Raw genomic sequence first — 23,647 nt, 5'->3', positions numbered from 1 at the left:
AAATTAAACTTACAGTGAATACAAAATTTGGTGAATATATACATGTACCCACTTTAAAGCTGCTACATGTGTGATTTCGTTGGCAAGAAACTAGAGTATAAACTGTGTATGTACTATTTAATGTGTATACAATGTACAAAGTAAATACAAAATTTGGTGATTATGCACAGACACACTTTAAAGCTACTGTGGTTTCTTTAGCTGAAATTGAAACTGAAATAAAGCACTGTAAGATATTCACATTATAGTTACCTGAACTTCAATAAACACAACAAATTAACATTATGATGTTAAGGCAGTAAGACAAATACATCTGGTCTGAATCATTATGTTATATAATGCACAAAGTACATGTACATAGAGATTGGAATCTCCTTCATTGTCTGTGCTGCATTGTCTGCTGGCGGCAGAAGGACCTCCAGTTATATAGTTTACATTTTCCTTTGGCTAACTACATTTAAGTCTGATGGTAGAAGGACCTCCAGTTAGGTATATACATTTTCCCTAAGTTGGCTAACTACACTTAAGTCTGATAGTAGAAGGACCTCCAGTTAGATATATACATTTTCCCTAAGTTGGCTAACTACACTTAAGTCTGATAGTAGAAGGACCTCCAGTTAGGTATATACATTTTCCCTAAGTTGGCTAACTACACTTAAGTCTGATAGTAGAAGGACCTCCAGTTAGATATATACATTTTCCCTAAGTTGGCTAACTACACTTAAGTCTGATAGTAGAAGGACCTCCAGTTAGGTATATACATTTTCCTTTGGCTAACTACATTTAAGTCTGATGGTAGAAGGACCTCCAGTTAGGTATATACATTTTCCCTAAGTTGGCTAACTACACTTAAGTCTGATAGTAGAAGGACCTCCAGTTAGGTATATACATTTTCCCTAAGTTGGCTAACTACACTTAAGTCTGATGTAGAAGGACCTCCAGTTAGGTATATACATTTTCCCTAAGTTGGCTAACTACACTTAAGTCTGATGGTAGAAGGACCTCCAGTTAGATATATACATTTTCCCTAAGTTGGCTAACTACACTTAAGTCTGATAGTAGAAGGACCTCCAGTTAGGTATATACATTTTCCCTAAGTTGGCTAACTACACTTAAGTCTGATAGTAGAAGGACCTCCAGTTAGGTATATACATTTTCCCTAAGTTGGCTAACTACATTTAAGTCTGATGGTAGAAGGACCTCCAGTTAGGTATATACATTTTCCCTAAGTTGGCTAACTACACTTAAGTCTGATAGTAGAAGGACCTCCAGTTAGGTATATACATTTTCCCTAAGTTGGCTAACTACATTTAAGTCTGATGGTAGAAGGACCTTCAGTTTTACACATTTTCATTTGCCTACTACTTTAAGTCTGACGGCAGAAGAACCTCCAGTTATATGCCTATTTTTCTTGGCTAACTACTTATATTAAAAGCGTATCCATATGATATTTTTTGCATAATTTTAAACATAACATGAATGGTCTAATATGACCAGTTTTTCATGTACATTACATGTATATGTTTTAATATGGCTTTTGAAAGCATGAAAATAAGCAGTTTTAATTGTTCTTTCAAAAATCAGACATTCAAAACCGATAGGGGATTTCCATTTACTGTTATAAGTTCAAATATATCTTTTTTTTCTTCTTAAAATCGTACCCAGTAGACCATGCATATGGAAATTACTGAACTTGTATAACATTATCAAAGTTATCTCCCTGTATTTAACTATTAGGAGTATAAAATAAAAACCTACTAGACACATACAGAGGTATCTGTTCGTCGTAAAAATATTGGAGTTGCCATTCTCTCTAGCATATATTTCTGATTTGATAACAATTCCAAACTAAAACCAATAATATCAATATAATGGGTACTGGACAGGTAAATGTTTCAAATTAATGTTAATATATTTACAGCAATATATTTATCATTGCATTGATATGAAACATGTTATGAATACGTATGACTAGCCATTTTGAGTCATAGAACACAAACAGAAGTAACTATTTAACAATTACTGTAAATAGTATTTCTCTTGACCACAAAAATTACCTTTAACCTTATAAACCTTAAATTAAAACAAAAAACAGTGTTGCATTACAGTGTTCTCCCTCAAGGATTTTTTCCTACTCCTAAGAACCGACTGACCCTAAAATTTACTGCATGGTCCTGACTGAAAGTTACTGGTCCTTACAAAATTACAATTCATCCTTGCAGTTTATATAATTAATAGCAAAGTAATAGTTTTACTAACAAAAGATAGAATCTATCTGCATATCCAAATTAGTATCGTAGGCTCTCAACAAAGTTGACTGAAAACCAGAATATTACAAAAATTTGTTTTGTACAATTTGAACTTCAAGCCTTCTACAATTCTACTGCCATTTTTGTTTTGTATATCTTCTATCTGAACCAAAAGTTGCCGGTCAAAGGATCAGCTACATGGTAAAACTTGTCTTTCCGACTATAAAGTTAGGGGTCGCGGGCAGACAGACAGGCGTTAATTTCCAACACTGTGCGTGTACTAATCATGTAATACATACATGTATATCATATATAAAATAAATGAAAACAAAAAAAATGTGTGATAACCTTAAAGATGCTCCACCGCCGTCAGAGCATAAATGATATTCATCATTCGAACAACAATTTGTGTTTAATCGTGTATATATATGCCTAATTAACACAAAAAAAAAAAAAAATAAAAAAATGATTTATTTCGCCTTTGGTGCATGCGCAATCAGTAATTCATTCATATAGAATATAGTGCCACGGAATTTTTTCGGGGTGCAATTTATTATTTTTCATATTTTTAACTTGAAGTAAAATTAGAAGCTCAAACTTTTCAATGGTGGTAATGGTGTAAAGAAAGTAACTTTTGTAACAGAAGAAGAATACTAAATCGTCTGCTCCTGATTTTGATAGTGAAAAAATATCATTTGTCAGCGATGGAGCATCTTTAAAGCTTATTGATTTCAAAAAAACTGCACACAATTTAATTGTTAATTGCTTTTAAATCATTAATAACAAGTTTTCTATTACTAAATCACCAATAAACAAAACAATATTAAATACAAAATATCAATATATTGAGACCAACACATTTGACAAAATTTACAACAAAAAATGAAATTAATAATGGTAACATTACTGGCTTACATTTTGATTGATTGCATTGATTTACAACATTACACAATGTACCAGTATTAATTTACTTTGTAAAATATTACTACACAATGTACCATTATTAATTTACTTTGTAAAATATTACTGGTACCAACATTGATTTACAACATTACACAATGTAAAATATTACTGGTACCAACATTGATTTAAAACATTATACCTGTACTAACTGAGGGTTTCTATTTACGTAACAGGATGATGTTGTTTGCCAGGGGTACAGAACATATGTATGCTGGTCCACAAGGCTTCAACAGTTTCAACCAAAATTGTTATTTTTTTCCTTTATGAATACTGCAGATTATGTGTTCATCATATTAAGATAAAATAAGTTGCTGAATAACAGGGTACATTGGTTTGCCTTATACTTATATTAAATCATTTTGTCAAAATTAAAAGTTGCAATTTGCACGTGATTATAAATATATTACTAGCAGTGCTTAAATTTCATTGCAATTGTTAATCGTAAAATTGATATTAATATAGTACTAATCTGCATGTTATTTCACACAATAATTTACTTTTCAAGCTTGAGTAACATGAATTTTCATCATAAGACAAAATAATTAATAAAAGTTCCTGAATACATTAATGTATCTTTTCTTAATCTTTATATTAATATCAAAAGTTGCAATTTGCATTTTACTGCATACATTTCATTGTTAATCGCAAATAGAACCTATCTACAGGTTATTTCACACAATATAACTTAGTGTTTCTTTTCTTACTTGAGTAACATATTTTTTATGATAAACTATTTCCCCCATTTATAGTGTACACAAACCAACTCTCCAACAAACTACACAATGACAGTAGGTAGTATAGATGTGCATCACAATTTCCTTGGCTTCGCGAAAACTTTGATACCATTTTCAGCACGCATCACAACACCAATTTTCTTTGAAACTTCATGTTTTGGGTCCAACTCAAAGGTGAATCTACAGAAATGACATTACATACTTATATCTGATATAAACATGGTGTTCTCATTTTGTAGTTATATTTTTCATTGTTTCATGATCATCAAAATACAAATGTACTGTACTCTCTTCATATTTTTTAATAATTTCATACTTAGTAACAAAGTTCCTTTAAATAACCAATCTATCATTACTATGATAGATGATGGGTCGACTAAATGTCAATCAGATTACAATCTGCTGTGATCTGGCTTCCTATGTCATGTAGGTAACCACTTTTTAGATTATTTTTTTCTTTCCTTTTTTACTTCAAAATGTTACTATAACATCAAATTTGCACTAAGTCGTTAAGACATTTTAACCGACATGAAAAGTGTTACTAATAGTTACCTTCTCAGAAGTCGAGCAAGAGTGACCTTTTGTTCGTTCATGGCAAAATGTTGACCAATGCAGTTTCTAAATTAAAATGTTAGTAAATAATTTAGGCACAGTCGATAATTAACTATAGGTAGGAATTCACAAATGATCATTTAATATGTTACTATGACAGTAACTGCATATGTTTTAAGTTTCAAATACAAAATTAATTATTAATTTCATTACAATAATTTTAATTTAAAAATACATTAAATGGTATTAAATAATGCTTTTATAAAGTCTATTAACTTGATTATCTCCCCCTAGTTTGACAATGCAATCAATTTCAATCACTGTTCTTAGACCAATGGGAAAAAAAGTATATTGTTCTGAGACTGTCATCAAGAGTTTAGTGAGCATGAAATACAGTGACTGTTGTGAATTAATATTTAAATGACTATGATCAATATGTAAAAGTAAAATATTTACCGAGGCCCAGCTGAGAATGGCACAAATGCATAAGAATCCCGACCGACAGAATTCTCTGGAAGGAAGCGTTCAGGCCGGAATTCCATCGGATCGTCCCACACGTATGGGTTATGGTGGAGGTTATAGATCTGAATAGCTACAGAAGTTCCAACTGGAACATGATATCCCTCTACCTCAAACGGCTTGGTGGTGTTTCGTTGTATAAAGGAGACGGGTGAATGTAATCGCAGACCTTCCTTTATACACAAAGTCAGGTTTTCAAGCTTTCCTAAGTCACTCCTGAAAAAGACGGACATGCCTATAATTTTAAATTTGACAATTTGAGGATTCTTCTGTTTTGCTTTGGGTATTTTTAAGTAGAAACTATATAACAAGAGGCCCATGGGCCTTAACGGTCACCTGATTTCAGATACAGAATGAAACAAAGACATGCATATAAACACTATATATTGGCCCATCAGGCCCTTGAAGTCAGTCAGTGATTTTATAAATTTGACTTTTTAATCTATGAAGATTATGTGAATTCAGAAGAAAGATTTTTGAAATGTTATCCATTTTGACCCCTTTTGGCCCCGCCCCTCTGGTCCCTGGGGGTCGGCCAAGACCAATATGGATATGATGTTAAAATGCTATCTCAGGCTAATAATTCTAACCCAGATTGACTAATTTCCTATGAAAAATAGGCAAATAATGTTCATAAATGTGTTTTTCCTTTATAAACTATAGTAAATTTGACCCCCTCCCCAGGGGAAAATCTGAGACCCCAGGGTCATATAATTCACAATTTTTGTAAAGGACTTTAAGACCTTTCCATCTATGCAGAGTATTTGATTCAACCAGTTCCAGTATTTCAGAAGAAGATTTTTAAAGTTTTAGCCTATTTGACCCGTTTTGGCCCCATCCCTAAGGCCCCTGGGGATCAGTCATGGAAAATTTGTTGATAAGATTCAATGGCCATCACATAGGGATAATTCTGACAACAATTGACTAATTTCCTATTTTAATGACTAAATAATGTTCATAAATGTGTTTTTCCTATATAAACTAAAGTAAACTTAACCCCCTCCCCAGGGGGAAACATGAGACCCAAGGGTCATATAATTCACAATTTTCATAAAACACCTTAAGACCTGTCCATCTATGAAGAGTATTAGATTCTACCATTTCCAGTATTTAAGAAGAAGATTTTTAAAGTTTGAGCCTATTTGCCCCTTTTGGCCCCACCCCTCTGCCCCGAGGGGGTTGACCAGGACCAATATAGATATATGATAATAAAATGTTATCTCAGGCTAATAATTCTAAACAAGTTTCACACATTTTCTATGAAAATTGAGCAAAATATGCTCATAAATGTGTTTTCCCTATATAAACTATAGTAAACTTGACCCCCTCCCCAGGGGGAAACGTGAGACCCCAGGGTCATATAATTCACAATTTTAATAAAACACCTTAAGACCTGTCCATCTATGAAGAGTATGTGATTCTACCATTTCCAGTATTTAAGAAGAAGATTTTTAAAGTTTGAGCCTATTTGACCCCTTTTGACCCCGCCCCTAAGGCCCCTGGGGGTCAGTCATGGAAAACTGGTTAATAGGATTCAATAGCCATCTCATACTGATAATTCTGACAATATTTGACTCATTTCCTATTACAAATGATCAAATAATACTCAAAAATGTGTTTTCCCTATATAAACTATAGTAAACTTAACCCCCTCCCCAGGGGGAAACCTGAGACCCCAGGGTCATATAATTCACAATTTTTGTAAAGGACCTTAGGACCTTTCTATTTATGAAGAGTATTTAATTCCATCACATCTGTGAGTGGAGAAGAAGATTTTTGAAATTTTAGTCAATTTTACCCCTTTTGGCCCCTCCCATAGCTCCCTGGGGGGTGAGGATCATATAATTCACAATTTTGATTGGCCTTATGCCTTAGAAGGTTTGTGCAAAATTTCATTGAAATTGCTTCAGCAGTTTTGGAGAAGAAGTTGAAAATGTAAATTGTTTACGGACATACGACGGACGACGGACGACGCACGACGCACGACGCACGACGACGGACAAAAGGCGATTAGAATAGGTCACTTGAGACTTCGTCTCAGGTGACCTAAAAATTGGCAGAGATGACATTTTGCACCTCTATTTGAAACCTACATACATGTGAATATAGGAATATAAACATTGCTTCATTCACTTGATGAATACGATGAAGATTTACACTAAGGATACTAGAAACACACAACAAGTAATGGTTTTCTAGGTTTTACAGTGTTTCCAATCATGTTGTATTTTGGTTTATAAGGGAAAATAATAGAATGAATTAAGATGACAAAGTTTTACATATGCATGCATAATCATATTTAATTTATTTTTAATTCATCAAATTATTTAGATATTTCAGAAAACTATTTACTCATTATTCAATATAAATCATCATTATTGTATCTTCCGGATCTAATGACACCGTACCATTCTATGAAGTCCAAGTCCCGCCCCTCTAGAATACCGTCCACTTCGGCCTGGATCTTTTTCTGCCACTGAGGATGCTCAGCCAGAGAGTAAAGGGTCCAACACATGGCACTTGTCGTAGTATCATGACCTACAAACACAGGAATTAATTTATTATTTTCACTGTGGGTGAAACGCATTTGAAATCACAATGGTATATATATTGATGTTAAAGCATATTGATCAGATTCAAGGTGAATTTATAAGTCATAATTAAGGTTTGTTCGAGTAATTATTAACATAACTAAATCAATATTATTACATGTTAATGATAACAAGGACATAGTCATTCAGATCCTCCGCCAATGGAGATATCAAAGCTGAAGTGAGTTTGATTGTGGAGACTTATGTGTATGAAAAAAACAGGAAAAAGGAAGTTGAGCTAAAGAAAGATGGAGTATAATTCAAGTAGAGCGGGGCTGCAGTTGTTGAATCAGGTATGCAGCCTTGACATTTATATTAGACTATATACACAAAGATGGGTGGAGTTTTGCAAAGTAACATTTACCATTTACCATGATATTTTCAGCAATGTTTCAATGGTAACGGAAAAAGTGCAAAAAATGAAAACCTAAAAATAGCAAAAGGTACTACTAGACCATAAAAAGAATGTGTCTATGAAGTTTCGTGGAAATATCTCTGCTGGTTTTAGATTTATGCTCCGGAAATGAACCTGCTACAAAAATATGATATTTTCAGCAATGTTTCTATAGTTACAGAAAAAAGCACAAAAAGTGAAAACCTAAAATAGCAAAAATCACTACTATACCATAAGAACAATGTGTCTATGAAGTTTCATGAAAATATCTCTGCTGGTTTTAGAGTTGTGCTCCGGAAACGATCCTTACACAAAAATCTGCCATTTTCAGCAATGTTTCCATGGTTACAGAAAAAAGTACAAAAAGTGAAAACCTTAAAATAGCAAAAGGCACTACTAGACCATAATACTAATGTGCCTATGGAGTTCCGTGCATATATCTCAACCGGTTTTCCAGTTATGCTGCGGAAACGAACCTGGTACAAAAATATGATATTTTCAGCTATGTTTCCATGGTTACGGAAAAAGTGCAAAATATGAAAACCTAAAAATAGCAAAAGGCACTACTATACCATAAGAACAAAGTGTCTATGAAGTTTCATGGAAATATCTCTGCTGGTTTTTAGAGTTGTACTCCGGAAACGATTCTTACACAAAAATCTGCCATTTTCAGCAATGTTTCCATGGTTACAGAAAAAAGTACAAAAAGTGAAAACCTTAAAATAGCAAAAGGCACTACTAGACCATAATACTAATGTGCCTATGGAGTTCCGTGCATATATCTCAACCGGTTTTCCAGTTATGCTGCGGAAACGAACCTGGTACAAAAATATGATATTTTCAGCAATGTTTCCATGGTTACGGAAAAAGTGCAAAAAATGAAAACCTAAAAAATAGCAAAAGGTACTACTAGACCATAAGATCAATGTGTGTATGAAGTTTCGTGGAAATATCTCTACTGGTTTTAGAGTTATGCTCCGGAAACCATTCGTACGTACGTACGGACGGACGGAACCCATTTGTATATCCCCCGTCAACTTCGTTGGGCGGGGGATAATTATTATTAATTTCTAAACAACTTATGGTATTTAACAGTTAATGTATATTGTAATATCATTCAAAAAACATTTCTCCCTTTTAATTAATTATCATTATCCAATTCATTATCATTTCCTGAATAAAGACCCTTAGTATATAATAGGGAAGATGTGTTTTTAGAATAGCCAAAATGGCTCCTTTGAGATCACCTCTCAGCCCTTTGGTAAACCAGCAACAATATCGATAATATGAATCCCCCTCCATCTCAAAGGAATCTTTTAGTCAATCTAAAATAGTATGAGTGATGTAATCATAACTAGTTCACCGTAAAAAGTGCTGAGGCTTTAAAGAACCAATTAAAAGACAATAAGTTAAAGTCCGAATAAAACTAAAACAATGCCGTTATTACCTTCAAACAGAAAAGTATCCACTTCATTACGAATTTCAAGTGGTGTCATCCCGACATTATTCTCATCTTTTGCTGTGAGTAAAATATCCAGGAAGTCCTGATATCGTGATTTACGTCCATTTGGGAGACCTTCTTTTTCCTAAAAGTGGGAATTGCATGTGGCATGACACTTCATGTTGGATGGCCAATAATACATCTATATATTTGTATAATCTAAACAAGAGATCCCAGAGGGATCTTGGCTCCCACCAAAGAATGATCTATATCTGACAAAGGAAAGATGGATCTTTTCTCTACTTTTTAAACTTTTTCAAACATACTATGTACATATAAAATTTGAGACAGATCACTTCAGTACCTTTTGAGAAATAGCGGTAACAAACTTCAACTATCAAAATCCAAGATGACTCCTTGGCGGCCATCTTGTTGATCAATCGGTCCCAAATCACTTTATGCACAACAAAGGCCCTAGGGGAACCTACATGTGAAATTTGAGAAAGATCCATTCAATACTTTCTGAGAAATAGCGATAACAAACTTTGAAAATAAAAATCCAAGATGGCTGCCTGGCAGTAATTTTGTTGACCGATCAGTCCCAAATCACGATATGCACAACTAGGGCCCTAGGGGAACCTACATATGAATTTTGTGACAGATCCCTTCAGTACTTTCTGAGAAATAGTGATAACAAACTTTGAATAACAAAACCCGATATGGCTGCCTGGCAGGCATCTTGTTAACCGATCCGTCCTAAAATGCAATATTTACAACTAGGTCCCTAGGGGAAGCTATATATGAAATTTGAGACAGATCCCTTCAGTACTATCTGAGAAATAGCCATAACAAACTTTAACTATCGAAATACAAGATGGCGGCCTGGCGGCCATCTTGTTCACTGATTGGTCCAAAAATGCAATATGCACAACAAGGGCCCTAGGGGAACCTACATATTAAATTTGAAGAAAGATCCCTTCAGCACTTTTTGAGAAATGGGGATATCAAACCTTAACTATCAAAATCCAAGATGGCCGCCTGGCGGCCATCTTGTTTTTCCTATCAGCCTCAAAATCTGTATGGCACAAATAGGGACCAAGGGTAACCTCCATGTGCAGTTTGAACAAAATTCCTTCAGTAGTTCTCAAGAAATATTGATAAACAAACTTCAACTGCCAAAATCAAAGATGGCTGCCATCAAAGATGGCTGCCTGGCGGCCATTTTGTTTTTCGGATCAGCCTCAAAATCTGTATGGCACAACTAGGGACCAAGGGTAACCTCCATGTGAAGTTTGAACAAAATCCCTTTAGTAGTTCTCAAGAAATATTGATAACAAACTTCAACTGCCAAAATCAAAGATGGCTGCCTGGCGGCCATCTTGTTTTTCGGATCAGCCTCAAAATCTGTATGGCACAACTAGGGACCAAGGGTAACCTCCATATGAAGTTTGAACAAAATCCCTTCAGTAGTTCTCAAGAAATATTGATAACAAACTTCAACTGCCAAAATCAAAGATGGCTGCCTGGCGGCCATCTTGTTTTTCGGATCAGCCTCAAAATCTGTATGGCACAACTAGGGACCAAGGGTAACCTCCATGTGAAGTTTGAACAAAATCCCTTTAGTAGTTCTCAAGAAATATCGATAACAAACTTCAACTGCCAAAATCAAAGATGGCTGCCTGGCGGCCATCTTTTTTCCCCGATCAGCCTCAAAATCTGTATGGCACAACTAGGGACCAAGGGTAACCTCCATGTGAAGTTTGAACAAAATCCCTTCAGTAGTTCTCAAGAAATATTGATAAGAAACTTCAACTGCCAAAATCAAAGATGGCTGCCTAGCGGCCATCTTGTTTTTCTGATCTGTCTCAAAATCTGTATGGCACAAATATGGACCAAGGGGACCCTCCATGTGAAGTTTGAACAAAATCCCTGCAGTAGTTTTTAAGAAATAGTGATAACAAGCATTGTTTACGGACGGACGCCGGACGCCGGACCACGGACGCAGGGCGATTTGAATAGCCCACCATCTGATGATGGTGGGCTAAAAATATTACAAGATCAATACTATTGCACATTAGTACATCACGTGACAGAATACTGGATTCTGATTGGCTACACACATGGAAACTATTTGCAATAGTGCCCGGGCAAGCGGGCACTATTGAAGTGGCGCGAAATTGAATGTGAATGTATTGTGACGTCACCATTACATGACGTCATTATAACGTTGCGCTTCGACCAAGACGTCAAGATGGCGGACAGGCTGTTTTGTGCGGGGATGGAAGCAAATCTTGTTTTTCTACAGAAGACTGTTCACTAATGTTCTATATTGATCTTCTTTTAATTTTCATGAAGCTGAATCCCGTTTTTATAGAACCCCATATCTCTGCCACAATTTATATGTTGTACTTTTAATGTAACAATGAGGTGTGGAAATGAAGCGTTGCGAGGTAGGCCTATCGCTTGACATGCTTCTCAAAGTTTGCGATAACATGGAAAACGGTCTCATGTCAGGGTGATGTACTAAACCCATTATGGCCTGGTTGAGAGGGCACTATTGCCTCATAGTATTGTCTCATGATGGGATAGTGCCCTCGCCTTCGGCTCGGGCACTATTCCATCCCTCGACAATACTATGAGGCAATAGTGCCCTCTCAACCAGGCCATAATAGATAAATATACCATTTTATTGTTTACATATTTATACTAAGTTAATGCAATATGATATATTTTAGAGGTACATGTACTGTGTACTGTAGTACTTACTAGAGTCAACTGTCGTTTCTGGATAACCTCCTCCGCTACAGAATGTACGTAATCACTGTATTTTTTGAACTGACGGCCATTAGCAGACAGGAAAAATATAAAATCAAAGTAATGAAATATATTCCTGAAACACAGAAAATATTCGACATTGATAGTACATTGTGTAAAGTTACTTTCATAGAGATGTTGTAGAATGTTACCCATCTGTTAAGGTTAAAGGCTTAAGGTCTTAATTCAAATTGATATCAATTTAAAACAAAGGACTTCTAATTAAAAAATCTGTTATTTTCTCACCACTGTTAATCAGTTTATTGGGAGTGAATTACTAGACCTACTTAGTACATTATAAATATATATTATGATTCAATTAAGTTTGTCATTTCTAGTAATCAGGATGTTTTTTAAGAACAATTTCAGTCATTGAATGTATGAAGGCTTTGCCACCAAAATGTTAGAATATTACATAATTTTTCCCTTAATTTATAGTACTCAAAAACATTTCTTTGTGATATAGTTGAAATATGCAACCACATGCATGTAATCTAAAACGTTTACAGATTAAAGAAAACGAAGTTCATGACAGTGTACCATTAAACATGAATTAGATTGATTTTATAATTATACTTACAGTGACCTTGCTACCCATAGATCGCTCGATTTTATAATTATACTTACAGTGACCTTGCTACCCATAGATCGCTCGATTTCATAATTATATTTACAGTGACCTTGCTACCCATAGATCGCTCGATTTTATAATTATACTTACAGTGACCTTGCTACCCATAGATCGCTCGATTTTATAATTATACTTACAGTGACCTTGCTACCCATAGATCGCTCGATTTTATAATTATACTTACAGTGACCTTGCTACCCATAGATCGCTCAGTTTATTAACAGCATTTACATAAGGATGACTATCCCTGTAACACACACAAAGTCAGTTTCATTTATTATAGTTTTAAGTTAGAAAATATTATCAATTTTTGAATTAACAAGGGCCTAATGGGCCCAAATCGCTCACCTGCTTTCTGGTAATCATGATTCATACTTAACAAATAGGAGAGTGAATAAAGATTTTTTATCATGCCCCAGCGCGCAGGGACATGGCACAAAATAACCAACAGTATACATAGCTGTTATAGTATCAAGGGTATGAACTCGGCGGCCGAGAAAAACGGACCAAACTGTGATTTATGTAATAAACGGGTTACATTAAAGAGAAATAGTTCATCTTTCGAATGAGTGTTTTTATGAACAAAATTGGCCTAGTATTGACCAAGTTATGGCCGGATGAATCGGGAAATTTACAAAAAATAGGCTAGGTAGACATTTCCATGTCCGCTCGAAATGTCATCTCGCCTCTAATGGGTACCTCAAAAACCAAGCTGAAATCTACGCTTGTGGCAGTAAACAGTACCCATAACTGTGTTCATCCACAATCTCCTTAAATTTGGAGGTGTCATGTCCCGCACTTTGTAGAAACTCCATTTAAACATCATGGTGCTCGCTTACTTTAACCATCACTGCAATGTTCATTTGTTCTTTGGAACACTCCTCGGTTTTACAGACAAGTGCAACACTACATAATTTGCATAATGCAGTCACAGTATGTAAAATTGAGAAGCATTCCAAGAAAAATGAACATGGCGGTGTGACAGAATTCTATATATCTATTATTTTGGAACGTGTCCTAATTTTACTCACCCTAGGACTTGGCAATCACTTTTGTAAGAAAATGCACATCTAAGGATGTTATCCAGGGAGGCCATACCAATAAAGTTAAATAGCTCAAAGGCCTCGCCTTTTTCACAGCAGTCCCCAATTTTTACCTACAAGCAAATAAATTATGTAAACTAAGATTCACAACACTTACTAATGGATGATTTAATTGGCATTTTCCATGTCTGTATATCATAGATATTATTTTCATAGTGACACTTAAAAATATATAAGTGATTTATAATTCAAAATGATTTTTATTTCTGATCAGTTTTGATGTACAGGCAGGACAGAATGAAAACAAATGGTCTCCACTTACGAGATCAATAGCATGCCTTCTGGATTAGCTAGTCTGATTATACTAATTGGCTAGCATGCCTTCTGGATTAGCTAGTCTGATTATACTAATTGGCTAGCATGCCTTCTGGATTAGCTAGTCTGATTATACTAATTGGCTAGCATGCCTTCTGGATTAGCTAGTCTGATTATACTAATTGGCTAGCACATGCCTTCTGGATTAGCTAGTCTGATTATACTAATTGGCTAGCATGCCTTCTGGATTAGCTAGTCTGATTATACTAATTGGCTAGCATGCCTTCTGGATTAGCTAGTCTGATTATACTAATTGGCTAGCATGCCTTCTGGATTAGCTAGTCTGATTATACTAATTGGCCACCATTAGTGTCCAAAGTGACCGTTATTGAAGCAAGTACTGATTTGAAATATAGATCGATATTAGAACAGAATTGATCCAAAAGCTAATGAAGTTCAATGAATTATTGAAAATTTACAGAACCTACGTGTATGTATAGTGACCTGTTTACCATGCATATATTATGCACATGGAAATCAAAATTTTAGCAAAAGAAAACCTGGAGAAAACATTTTCTACAGACTGACCAACAGACATTGACAGACAGAAACATTTAAATGTCTCAGGCGTTACATGCAATATTTCAATATGACCTTTAAAAAAGAATATTTTAGATAGAAAACTATTAATAATTCACCAGTTTTAATATTTGACCTAATTGAACTTATTAAAACATAACGTGTAAATAATTATACAATTACTCACTTGTAGTATATCCGAGACTTCATTATATACTGTCATGTAAGGCTGTAATATATCAAAGTGGAATGCGGGTGTCAGGAGGCGTCGATTCCTTGCCCATCTTTTACCGTTAGCTAGCAGGAGTCCATCCCCAAGCCATGTCTTACCCAACACATAGGATGTACCAACCTCGGTAGGTTTGGGTTCTGTACCAATATACTAATAGTTATACCTTTACTCTTATCAAACAAAAATAACATGTATCAGTAAATAATCTTTACACACCAGGCTCTGCTCTTTGGGCTCTACCAACTATATTGTCTTTTAATCACATTCTGATGCAGCCATATTTCTTTTAAACTTATTAACTACCTCTGCTGGAGCTTATATTAAGTCCTAGACTTTAGATTTACAGGCCTTATAATCAACTTACCAGTAGTATTATAATATTATTATAAATAGTATCCTAGACTTTTGATTTACCAGGCCTTACGATCAACTTACCAGTAGTATTATAATTATTATAAATAGTTTCCTAGACTTTTGATTTACAGGCCTTACGATCAACTTACCAGTAGTATTATAATTATTATAAATAGTTTCCTAGACTTTTGATTTACAGGCCTTACGATCAACTTACCAGTAGATTTACAGGCCTTACGATCAACTTACCAGTAGTATTATAATTATTATAAATAGTTTCCTAGACTTTTGATTTACAGGCCTTACGATCAACTTACCAGTAGTATTATAATTATTATAAATAGTTTCCTATATTAGCTGAGCAGTAAGTCAAATATAACTAGTTTAACTCTGGTATTGCCTGAGATACTCTGGCCCTGACACTACACTTTAGATAATATGATAGATAGATGTCTGCAGAAGTCAGGCCAGAGAGCACTGGGTATATAGATTATTCATTTGTTGAAAAACCGAGGTATACATAAGTGACACTTCTTGGTTCTAATATTTTGTAAGCAGCCTGAATAGGAGATGACTTGGCCCGATACCAAACAGTGACAGTGAATTAAACGTTTTTATATAGTAGTGTGCTCTGGAGTATCTTTGGCTACTCTTGTATCTTAACCTGGAAAATTTCCTACATTGGACGGAGAGAAAAAAACTGACTCCAGTTTGAAAAAGATGACCCAAGTGGGTCAATGTTGATCAAAAATTTCCAAATATGTCTTGGACCAGTTTTCTCCCATTTGTGTGAAAAGATGTAAGAAAATTCCAACCTTTGTGGTATTTTTTTTCTATTTTTTAAATCTTTTACTCAAATACAGAAAGAATTGCAGTTTTTACAATTGATAACTGTCAGGGTTGGGGTCAATTACATTGCAATGTAATTAATTACAATTACAATTACTTGGTCAAAACTCAATTACAATTACAATTACATTTACTCAGTTTTGTAAATGTAATTAATTACAATTACAATTACTTGTTCAAAACCCAATTACAATTACAATTACTCAGTTTTGTAAATGTAATTAATTACAATTACAATCAAAAAGTAATTAATTACAATTACACATTACATTTTCTTAATATGTTTATTTTTGATAACATATACACATTTGTATAGTCATACAATGAAGCATTTATACATATATATGTCACTATCAGTAAATTTTGATAGAACACGTGCTTCACATAAACCGCAAGTTACAATTGAGTATTGGTAGGGTGTATTAGTTTTACACATACATTTTTATTGGACCTAGGTCCAATAAAAATAAGTTCAATAAAAATATACATTTAAAACTTTTCATACACTGATGATGATAAAATGCAATTCAAATATATGAATACCTGGTACCGTACCAGGTATTCATATTTTTGAATTGTATTTTATCATCAGAGACTTAGTTTGAAAATTATCATCAGACAGTCTGTTTCTGTCTGGTCGATATACTTTGCCAGCAACACTAAACAATCTCTCTACTGGAGCTGAAGTGGCTGGTATAGCTACATTAAGTACTTGCTAGCTATAATAGACAAATTTGGAAATCTGCAAGAATTATCTTTCCAGAACTTTAATGGGTCACAACATTTCTCTATGCAATATTCACCAATGTACCCGTGTAGATGTCTACTTCATTGGATTTAAGACCTGAGTTGTGTCTCTTTCGTGAGGGTGTAGTGGGAAGAAAACTGAAAAAAGTCTTCTGTTTTAATTTTCTTGGCAGGGGGCGGTTGAAGACTAATCTGAACTATCATCTATATTTTTGCCTTCATCAGATATACTAATTAGGTAAACAACAGGTGTTATATAAGCCAGACCTTTGTGAGTTGTAATCACAGGCGATGTGTTCACACCTCACACCTGTATATTGCCGGAGGGGTAAACTACAGGTAAAACAGATGCAAGTGTACTTGTCTACTATGGTCACTGCCTCACATATGTTACCTGTTAAAATTTCTATCTAGCCAAATACATGTCTTACATCTTAGTATTAGACATTACTAAATATGTATATGTAATTGAAAAGTAATTGAAATGTAATTGTTAATTACACATTTTCAGAATGTAATTAATTACAATTACAATTACATGTAATTGAAATATTTCTTAATTACAAATTACTTTCAATTACTTGAAAAAATGTAATTGATTGCAATTAATTACAATTACATTTTTAATTACCCCAACCCTGATAACTGTTACCATTGATAATTATTTTTCATTCAAAATCTCCAGTACTAGTTTAAGTAGGGTCAGCAAACTGGAGATGTCTAGTTTGCCTACATTAAAGACCTATGCTCCTGATGAGGATATGAAATATTCAACAAATATATCAGGTAATATATAATGTTAAATCACTACAGATTATCACTTTTTCTGTAATATACATGACTGATAGATAAGTACAGTAAGTATTTAGTATTACCTGATGACTTAAGAAGAAACTTCACTGATTTTGGATGATGACAGATTAATACGCAACGAAAGTAGCTGACCCAAATTCTGTGGAAGAGTGGAAACTCTTGTATACGTTCTCTTTGGAATGCCAATCCCTTTTCATTTGGTCCTGGATACTAGACAAAATATAGGATAAATACTACAGTAAATCATTATACAATAACATGCTTAAAAAAAGCGTAGTAATTTTCAATATGACTTAAAGTTATATTGCTGCTAATTTCACTGTAACGATATGTAACTAAAACATTTGATATTTAAACATTGACATGTAACTTGATGATTAAGCTTCCCAAAAGCATATGTCGGCCTATAAGAGAGCCGAAATCTAGGGATCATATATTCCTGGTTTTGAATAAAGCGCCTTCAATCACCGCCATGTTCAGTGACTTCGGGTTTTGTCGGAAGTTCTAATCTTTTCACATGACTAACGTCTACACGGCCTGCACGTGGTGAGCCAGGTAACTAGCGTAAGCGCACATGTGTTTGTTTACGTTTTCCTTCTGGCTAATATGAGCAAATCATGCTGGTATATGTCCACAGATTGAGTATTTGAAACATCCAATTTACACATTGCCGTAAAATATTGTGTGTATCAAATATTGTAATGTGCGAGCATTATTTTCTTTGTAGATAGAGTCTGCTGAGGTCGACCACGTGTTTTGTTTATGAAAAATTGTTGACATTTTCTCTTGGTTTCACAACTCTCGTTTTACTTCGAGATTGTCGCGACGATGTTCGGAAGAGTTCGGAATGATTCGGCATCTTTCGAGCCTATTTTTCACGTGTACACGTTAAAAAGATTTTTTACTTTTATAATTAAAAATACTTCCAGTGCTGCAACTTTAGAAAAAGTGGTAATATTAGAAAGTTCAAAACTTAGACAGACGGAGAAAAATATGTATAACACTTATTTTCACTATGACAAAAAGAGCGAAAGTGATAGACAATACAACTTTAAATACCTATAATTATATTATGTATGTATAACAGAAAAACCTGCTTATTACAAAGTGATTTGGCCCCAAGGGATTCGTTATAACCATGTTTTATTGTACATGTATATCTCTTCAAGTAATGCTAACAGGAGGCCCGAGTAATATAAAAAATATGTTTACAGCATGCTTCAGATTTCAAATTCAATTTTTATGACTTTAATTCCAAATTGAAAGGGTCCAAGGCCCAATTTTCCAAACTACACTTCTTGATTTCTGCTACATGTTTACATAAATCATTTTGTATTTATGTTAGATACTAAAAGTATAGCTTAAAGCTGACCTACCATTAATAGCAATGAAACTTTGATTCAATGATGATGAGAAAGAAAATAGAATTTTTCAAAAACTTACAGTATTCTCAGTATTTATTGCCAGGACATTTAAAAATTATACCAAAGAGAGGTGCTTATAAGGTAAGAAAAGCATGGACAAAAAAAACTCTCAAAAAATCTTTCTGTACTTATGGCACATGAATCTGTCATAGTTAATACCTTCTTTTCTTTGAGACGCGTTATCAATTACATCGTGATTCAAGTTCATGTTATATGTGATACAATGCCGATGTTATAAGCATTGTTTAATTAATGCATGGGATGGGGTTGTTTATATTGATATAACTTCAACTCCTTCTCCAGAAGAGAGGGGAGAGAGCTTATGGGAGGAGGGGAACTAGTATGGGGGTTTTCCAGATCCCAAAACAACATGGGTAAAGTATGATTTACCATAATAATTACCTCACAAAAATCACGTCAAACAATATTCACCAGACGGTAGGACTAATCGACAGTAAATTATACTGTACCCACATTGTTTTAGGATCTCAAAACCCCCGTATTACCGTGAATACAATAGGTTAATTGTACTTACCAGGTGCATGTGACCCCAGAACCAATGTGTATCCTGGCTACCAGGTAACTGCTCATAACTCTTGACCCAGCGAGTATATCGAAGGTAACTGTGGATAAGCTTACACACAATGACAACAGCCAGGGATACAGTGACGAGGACATTTAAGTTTGGTATAGGCCACATCATATCCATAATGCTGAAACATCATGTCAATTTACATTTAAAACATAGTTGAACAAACCTCAACCCATTATAATGGGCCAATAATGTGTCGAGATACATCTAGAATTGTCTCCCTGGAAAGAGCTATTTCCTCGAGGTATATCAATCTATTTGATATTTAATACATAATAAGCAAACATTGCACAAAACAAATAAAAATAGATCCTCAATTTCTTTACCCCCCCTTTCTTTTTGTAAATTGCAAGCAATTACTTACATGCATATATATACTGATACATGTACATCACATTTGATAAGAAATAATGGAAAAATGGTGTGGCAATTTAAGTTGCATCGATACTTATAGATCATTTGTCTTCTTTAATTTTCAGTAATATGTCATAAGTATAGATTATATATCTTTCAATAAAAACAATTGAATATAGATAAATCTAACAGGTTTTACAAATATACATTGTAAAGGCTTTAAATAGTGATATATATGGTTGTCTTTAATAGCATCTAAATCTTAGAACTTTATGCTAGTAATTTTCCATTTGCTCATGATCATGCAGCCGGCAGAGCGGCATACTATATATTGCATATAGTTGCATGTTTTATAGAACGTCAGCTAGATATCTTTCCGTCATTATAGAAACCTTCAAGCTGTTCACATGCATGCATGTATATCACTTAGCTACTATTGTAGTGGAAAAGATATCCCTTTCTGACTTGGGGTACATGTAGTTAACAGTAGCTAGTATATCACTGTGTACACTGTAAATAATATAACCCTTATTTTGTAAAAATATATATATATATATTTGCCTTTAACTTCACTCCATGCACATACATGTATATTCATGACCAGAATTTACTATTACACAGTACATTGTATGCTCTAGATCTGTTGATGATGACATGTATAGAGGATTATATGTTATACTTGATCATGTATGTGTCCATGTATGTGTCATTATGTCACCAGTAAATGTCGCAAACAAAGAAATAGATCTAGATCATAACCCTTAGTGAATTACAAAACAAAAACTGTAAGTTTAAAGTGAACCACAGGGCCATGTATAGTTTCTATATGAAAAAATAGCCAGAAATACATTTTATATGTATTCCTGGCTATTTTTTCATATAGATACTATACTGGCTGGCTACATGGCCCTGTGAGTGAACTTTACCCAGTCGAGTGTATGCGTATGGGAAAAATATTTTATACATTTACAATGACATCAATGAGTCTATATAAATACTGAACGGTTTCAAAACTACACATCTATAAGTAGCTTATTCAATATCTAAATCACATATACGTAACTATAAGTCTAACTGTCTATAGACATACCAGTATTTTTCACCTGTCAGTCGTGCAATTTTAATTTTTAACGAGAGTTATCGTTCTTGTTTACAAGCACTTCCTGTCGGCATGAAGCTACTTTCGTTTTCGCTTGCAACAGGGACGGGTGAGTATTCTATATCTGTAACATTAGATAAAGTATTTTAACAACATACAGAATGTAAATGTACAGTGTACGTGATACGGGTTACTGGTATTGGGTATTATGATACAGGTACTGTGCAGTGTATTGTGATACAGGTACTGTGTATTGTGATACAGGTATTGTGTATTGTTATACAGGCATTTTGTGTATTGTGATACAGGTAATGTGTATTGTGATACAGGTACTGTGTATTGTGATACAGGTACGGTGTATTGTGTGATACAGGTACTGTGTATTGTTATACAGGTACTGTGTATTGTGATACAGGTACTGTGTATTGTGATACAGGTACTGTGTATTGTGATACAGGTACTGTGTATTGTGATACAGGTACTGTGTATTGTGATACAGGTACTGTGTATTGTGATACAGGTACTGTGTATTGTGATACAGGTACTGTGTATTGTGATACAGGTACTGTGTATTGTGATACAGGTACTGTGTATTGTGATACAGGTACTGTGTATTGTGATACAGGTACGTGTATTGTGATACAGGTACTGTGTATTGTGATACAGGTACTGTGTATTGTGATACAGGTACAGTGTATTGTGATACAGGTACTGTGTATTGTGATACAGGTACTGTGTATTGTGATACAGGTACTGTGTATTGTGATACAGGTACTGTGTATTGTGATACAGGTACTGTGTATTGTGATACAGGTACTGTGTATTGTGATACAGGTACTGTGTATTGTGATACAGGTACTGTGTATTGTGATACAGGTACAGTGTATTGTTATACAGGTACTGTGTATTGTGATACAGGTACTGTGTATTGTGATACAGGTACTGTGTATTGTGATACAGGTACTGTGTATTGTGATACAGGTACTGTGTATTGTTATACAGGTACTGTGTATTGTGATACAGGTACTGTGTATTGTGATACAGGTACTGTGTATTGTGATACAGGTACTGTGTATTGTTATACAGGTACTGTGTATTGTGATACAGGTAATGTGTATTGTGATACAGGTACTGTGTATTGTTATACAGGTACTGTGTATTGTGATACAGGTACTGTGTATTGTTATACAGGTACTGTGTATTGTGATACAGGTACTGTGTATTGTTATACAGGTACTGTGTATTGTATACAGGTACTGTGTATTGTGATACAGGTACTGTGTATTGTATACAGGTACTGTGTATTGTGATACAGGTACTGTGTATTGTGATACAGGTACTGTGTATTGTTATACAGGTACTGTGTATTGTGATACAGGTACTGTGTATTGTGATACAGGTACTGTGTATTGTGATACAGGTACTGTGTATTGTGATACAGGTACTGTGTATTGTGATACAGGTACTGTGTATTGTGATACAGGTACTGTGTATTGTTATACAGGTACTGTGTATTGTGATACAGGTACGTGTATTGTGATACAGGTACTGTGTATTGTGATACAGGTACTGTGTATTGTGATACAGGTATTGTGTATTGTGATACAGGTACTGTGTATTGTGATACAGGTACTGTGTATTGTGATACAGGTACTGTGTATTGTGATACAGGTAGGTACTGTGTATTGTGATACAGGTACTGTGTATTGTGATACAGGTACTGTGTATTGTGATACAGGTAATGTGTATTGTGATACAGGTACTGTGTATTGTGATACAGGTACTGTGTATTGTGATACAGGTACTGTGTATTGTGATACAGGTACTATGTATTGTGATACAGGTACTGTGTATTGTGATACAGGTACTGTGTATTGTGATACAGGTACTGTGTATTGTGATACAGGTACTTGTGTGTTGTGATACAGGTACTGTGTATTGTGATACAGGTACTGTGTATTGTGATACAGGTACTGTGTATTGTGATACAGGTATATTGTGATACAGGTATGTGTATTGTGATACAGGTATGTGTATTGTGATACAGGTATGTGTATTGTGATACAGGTACTGTGTATTGTGATACAGGTACAGTGTATTGTGATACAGGTACTGTGTGTTGTGATACAGGTACAGTGTATTGTGATACAGGTACTGTGTATTGTGATACAGGTACTGTGTATTGTGATACAGGTACTGTGTATTGTGATACAGGTATTGTGTATTGTGATACAGGTACGTGTATTGTGATACAGGTACTGTGTTTTGTGATACAGGTACTGTGTTTGTATACAGGTACTGTGTATTGTGATACAGGTACTGTGTATTGTGATACAGGTATTGTGTATTGTGATACAG

General features: G+C 34.5%; 2 protein-coding genes across 2 annotated transcripts in view; one reads left to right on the top strand and one right to left on the bottom strand.

Annotated features, from left to right (window-relative positions):
• Window positions 1-436: 436 nt before the first annotated feature.
• Window positions 437-21,408, bottom strand: LOC138304922 (ultra-long-chain fatty acid omega-hydroxylase-like). Its single transcript, XM_069245317.1, has 12 exons — window positions 21,281-21,408; window positions 19,780-19,957; window positions 17,883-18,030; window positions 15,013-15,194; window positions 13,920-14,044; window positions 13,073-13,135; window positions 12,210-12,333; window positions 9,450-9,588; window positions 7,426-7,555; window positions 4,955-5,233; window positions 4,499-4,564; window positions 437-4,126 (listed from the first exon to the last, which is right to left on the bottom strand). The coding sequence occupies exons 2-12, from the start codon at window positions 19,951-19,953 to the stop codon at window positions 4,021-4,023; spliced, it is 1,536 nt and encodes a 511-aa protein (XP_069101418.1). The 5' UTR covers window positions 19,954-19,957; window positions 21,281-21,408; the 3' UTR covers window positions 437-4,020.
• The window catches only part of LOC138304923 (ankyrin repeat domain-containing protein 16-like), a 26,115-nt gene continuing 23,750 nt past the window's right edge, over window positions 21,283-23,647 (top strand). Inside the window, exon 1 of the mRNA XM_069245318.1 lies at window positions 21,283-21,398. The gene's annotated coding sequence lies outside the window, so the exon portion shown is untranslated. The remainder of the gene's footprint in view (window positions 21,399-23,647) is intronic.

Source organism: Argopecten irradians, chromosome 12 (genome assembly GCF_041381155.1).
Source record: "Argopecten irradians isolate NY chromosome 12, Ai_NY, whole genome shotgun sequence".
Taxonomy (NCBI): Eukaryota; Metazoa; Mollusca; class Bivalvia; order Pectinida; family Pectinidae; genus Argopecten; species Argopecten irradians.
Note: the sequence above shows the minus strand (reverse complement) of the source record. Positions and strands in the feature narration are given on the sequence as shown.

Excerpts from the sequence above, each read along its gene's own strand:
- LOC138304922 (XM_069245317.1), bottom strand. The coding sequence starts at position 19,953 with ATGGATATGATGTGGCCTATACCAAACTTAAATGTCCTCGTCACTGTA. Across the intron at positions 14,045-15,012 it reads AAGTCTCGGATATACTACAA|GTAAAAATTGGGGACTGCTG; the intron begins GTGAGTAATTGT and ends ATTTGCTTGTAG. Across the intron at positions 13,136-13,919 it reads AGTGATTGCCAAGTCCTAGG|GGATAGTCATCCTTATGTAA; the intron begins GTGAGTAAAATT and ends TGTGTGTTACAG.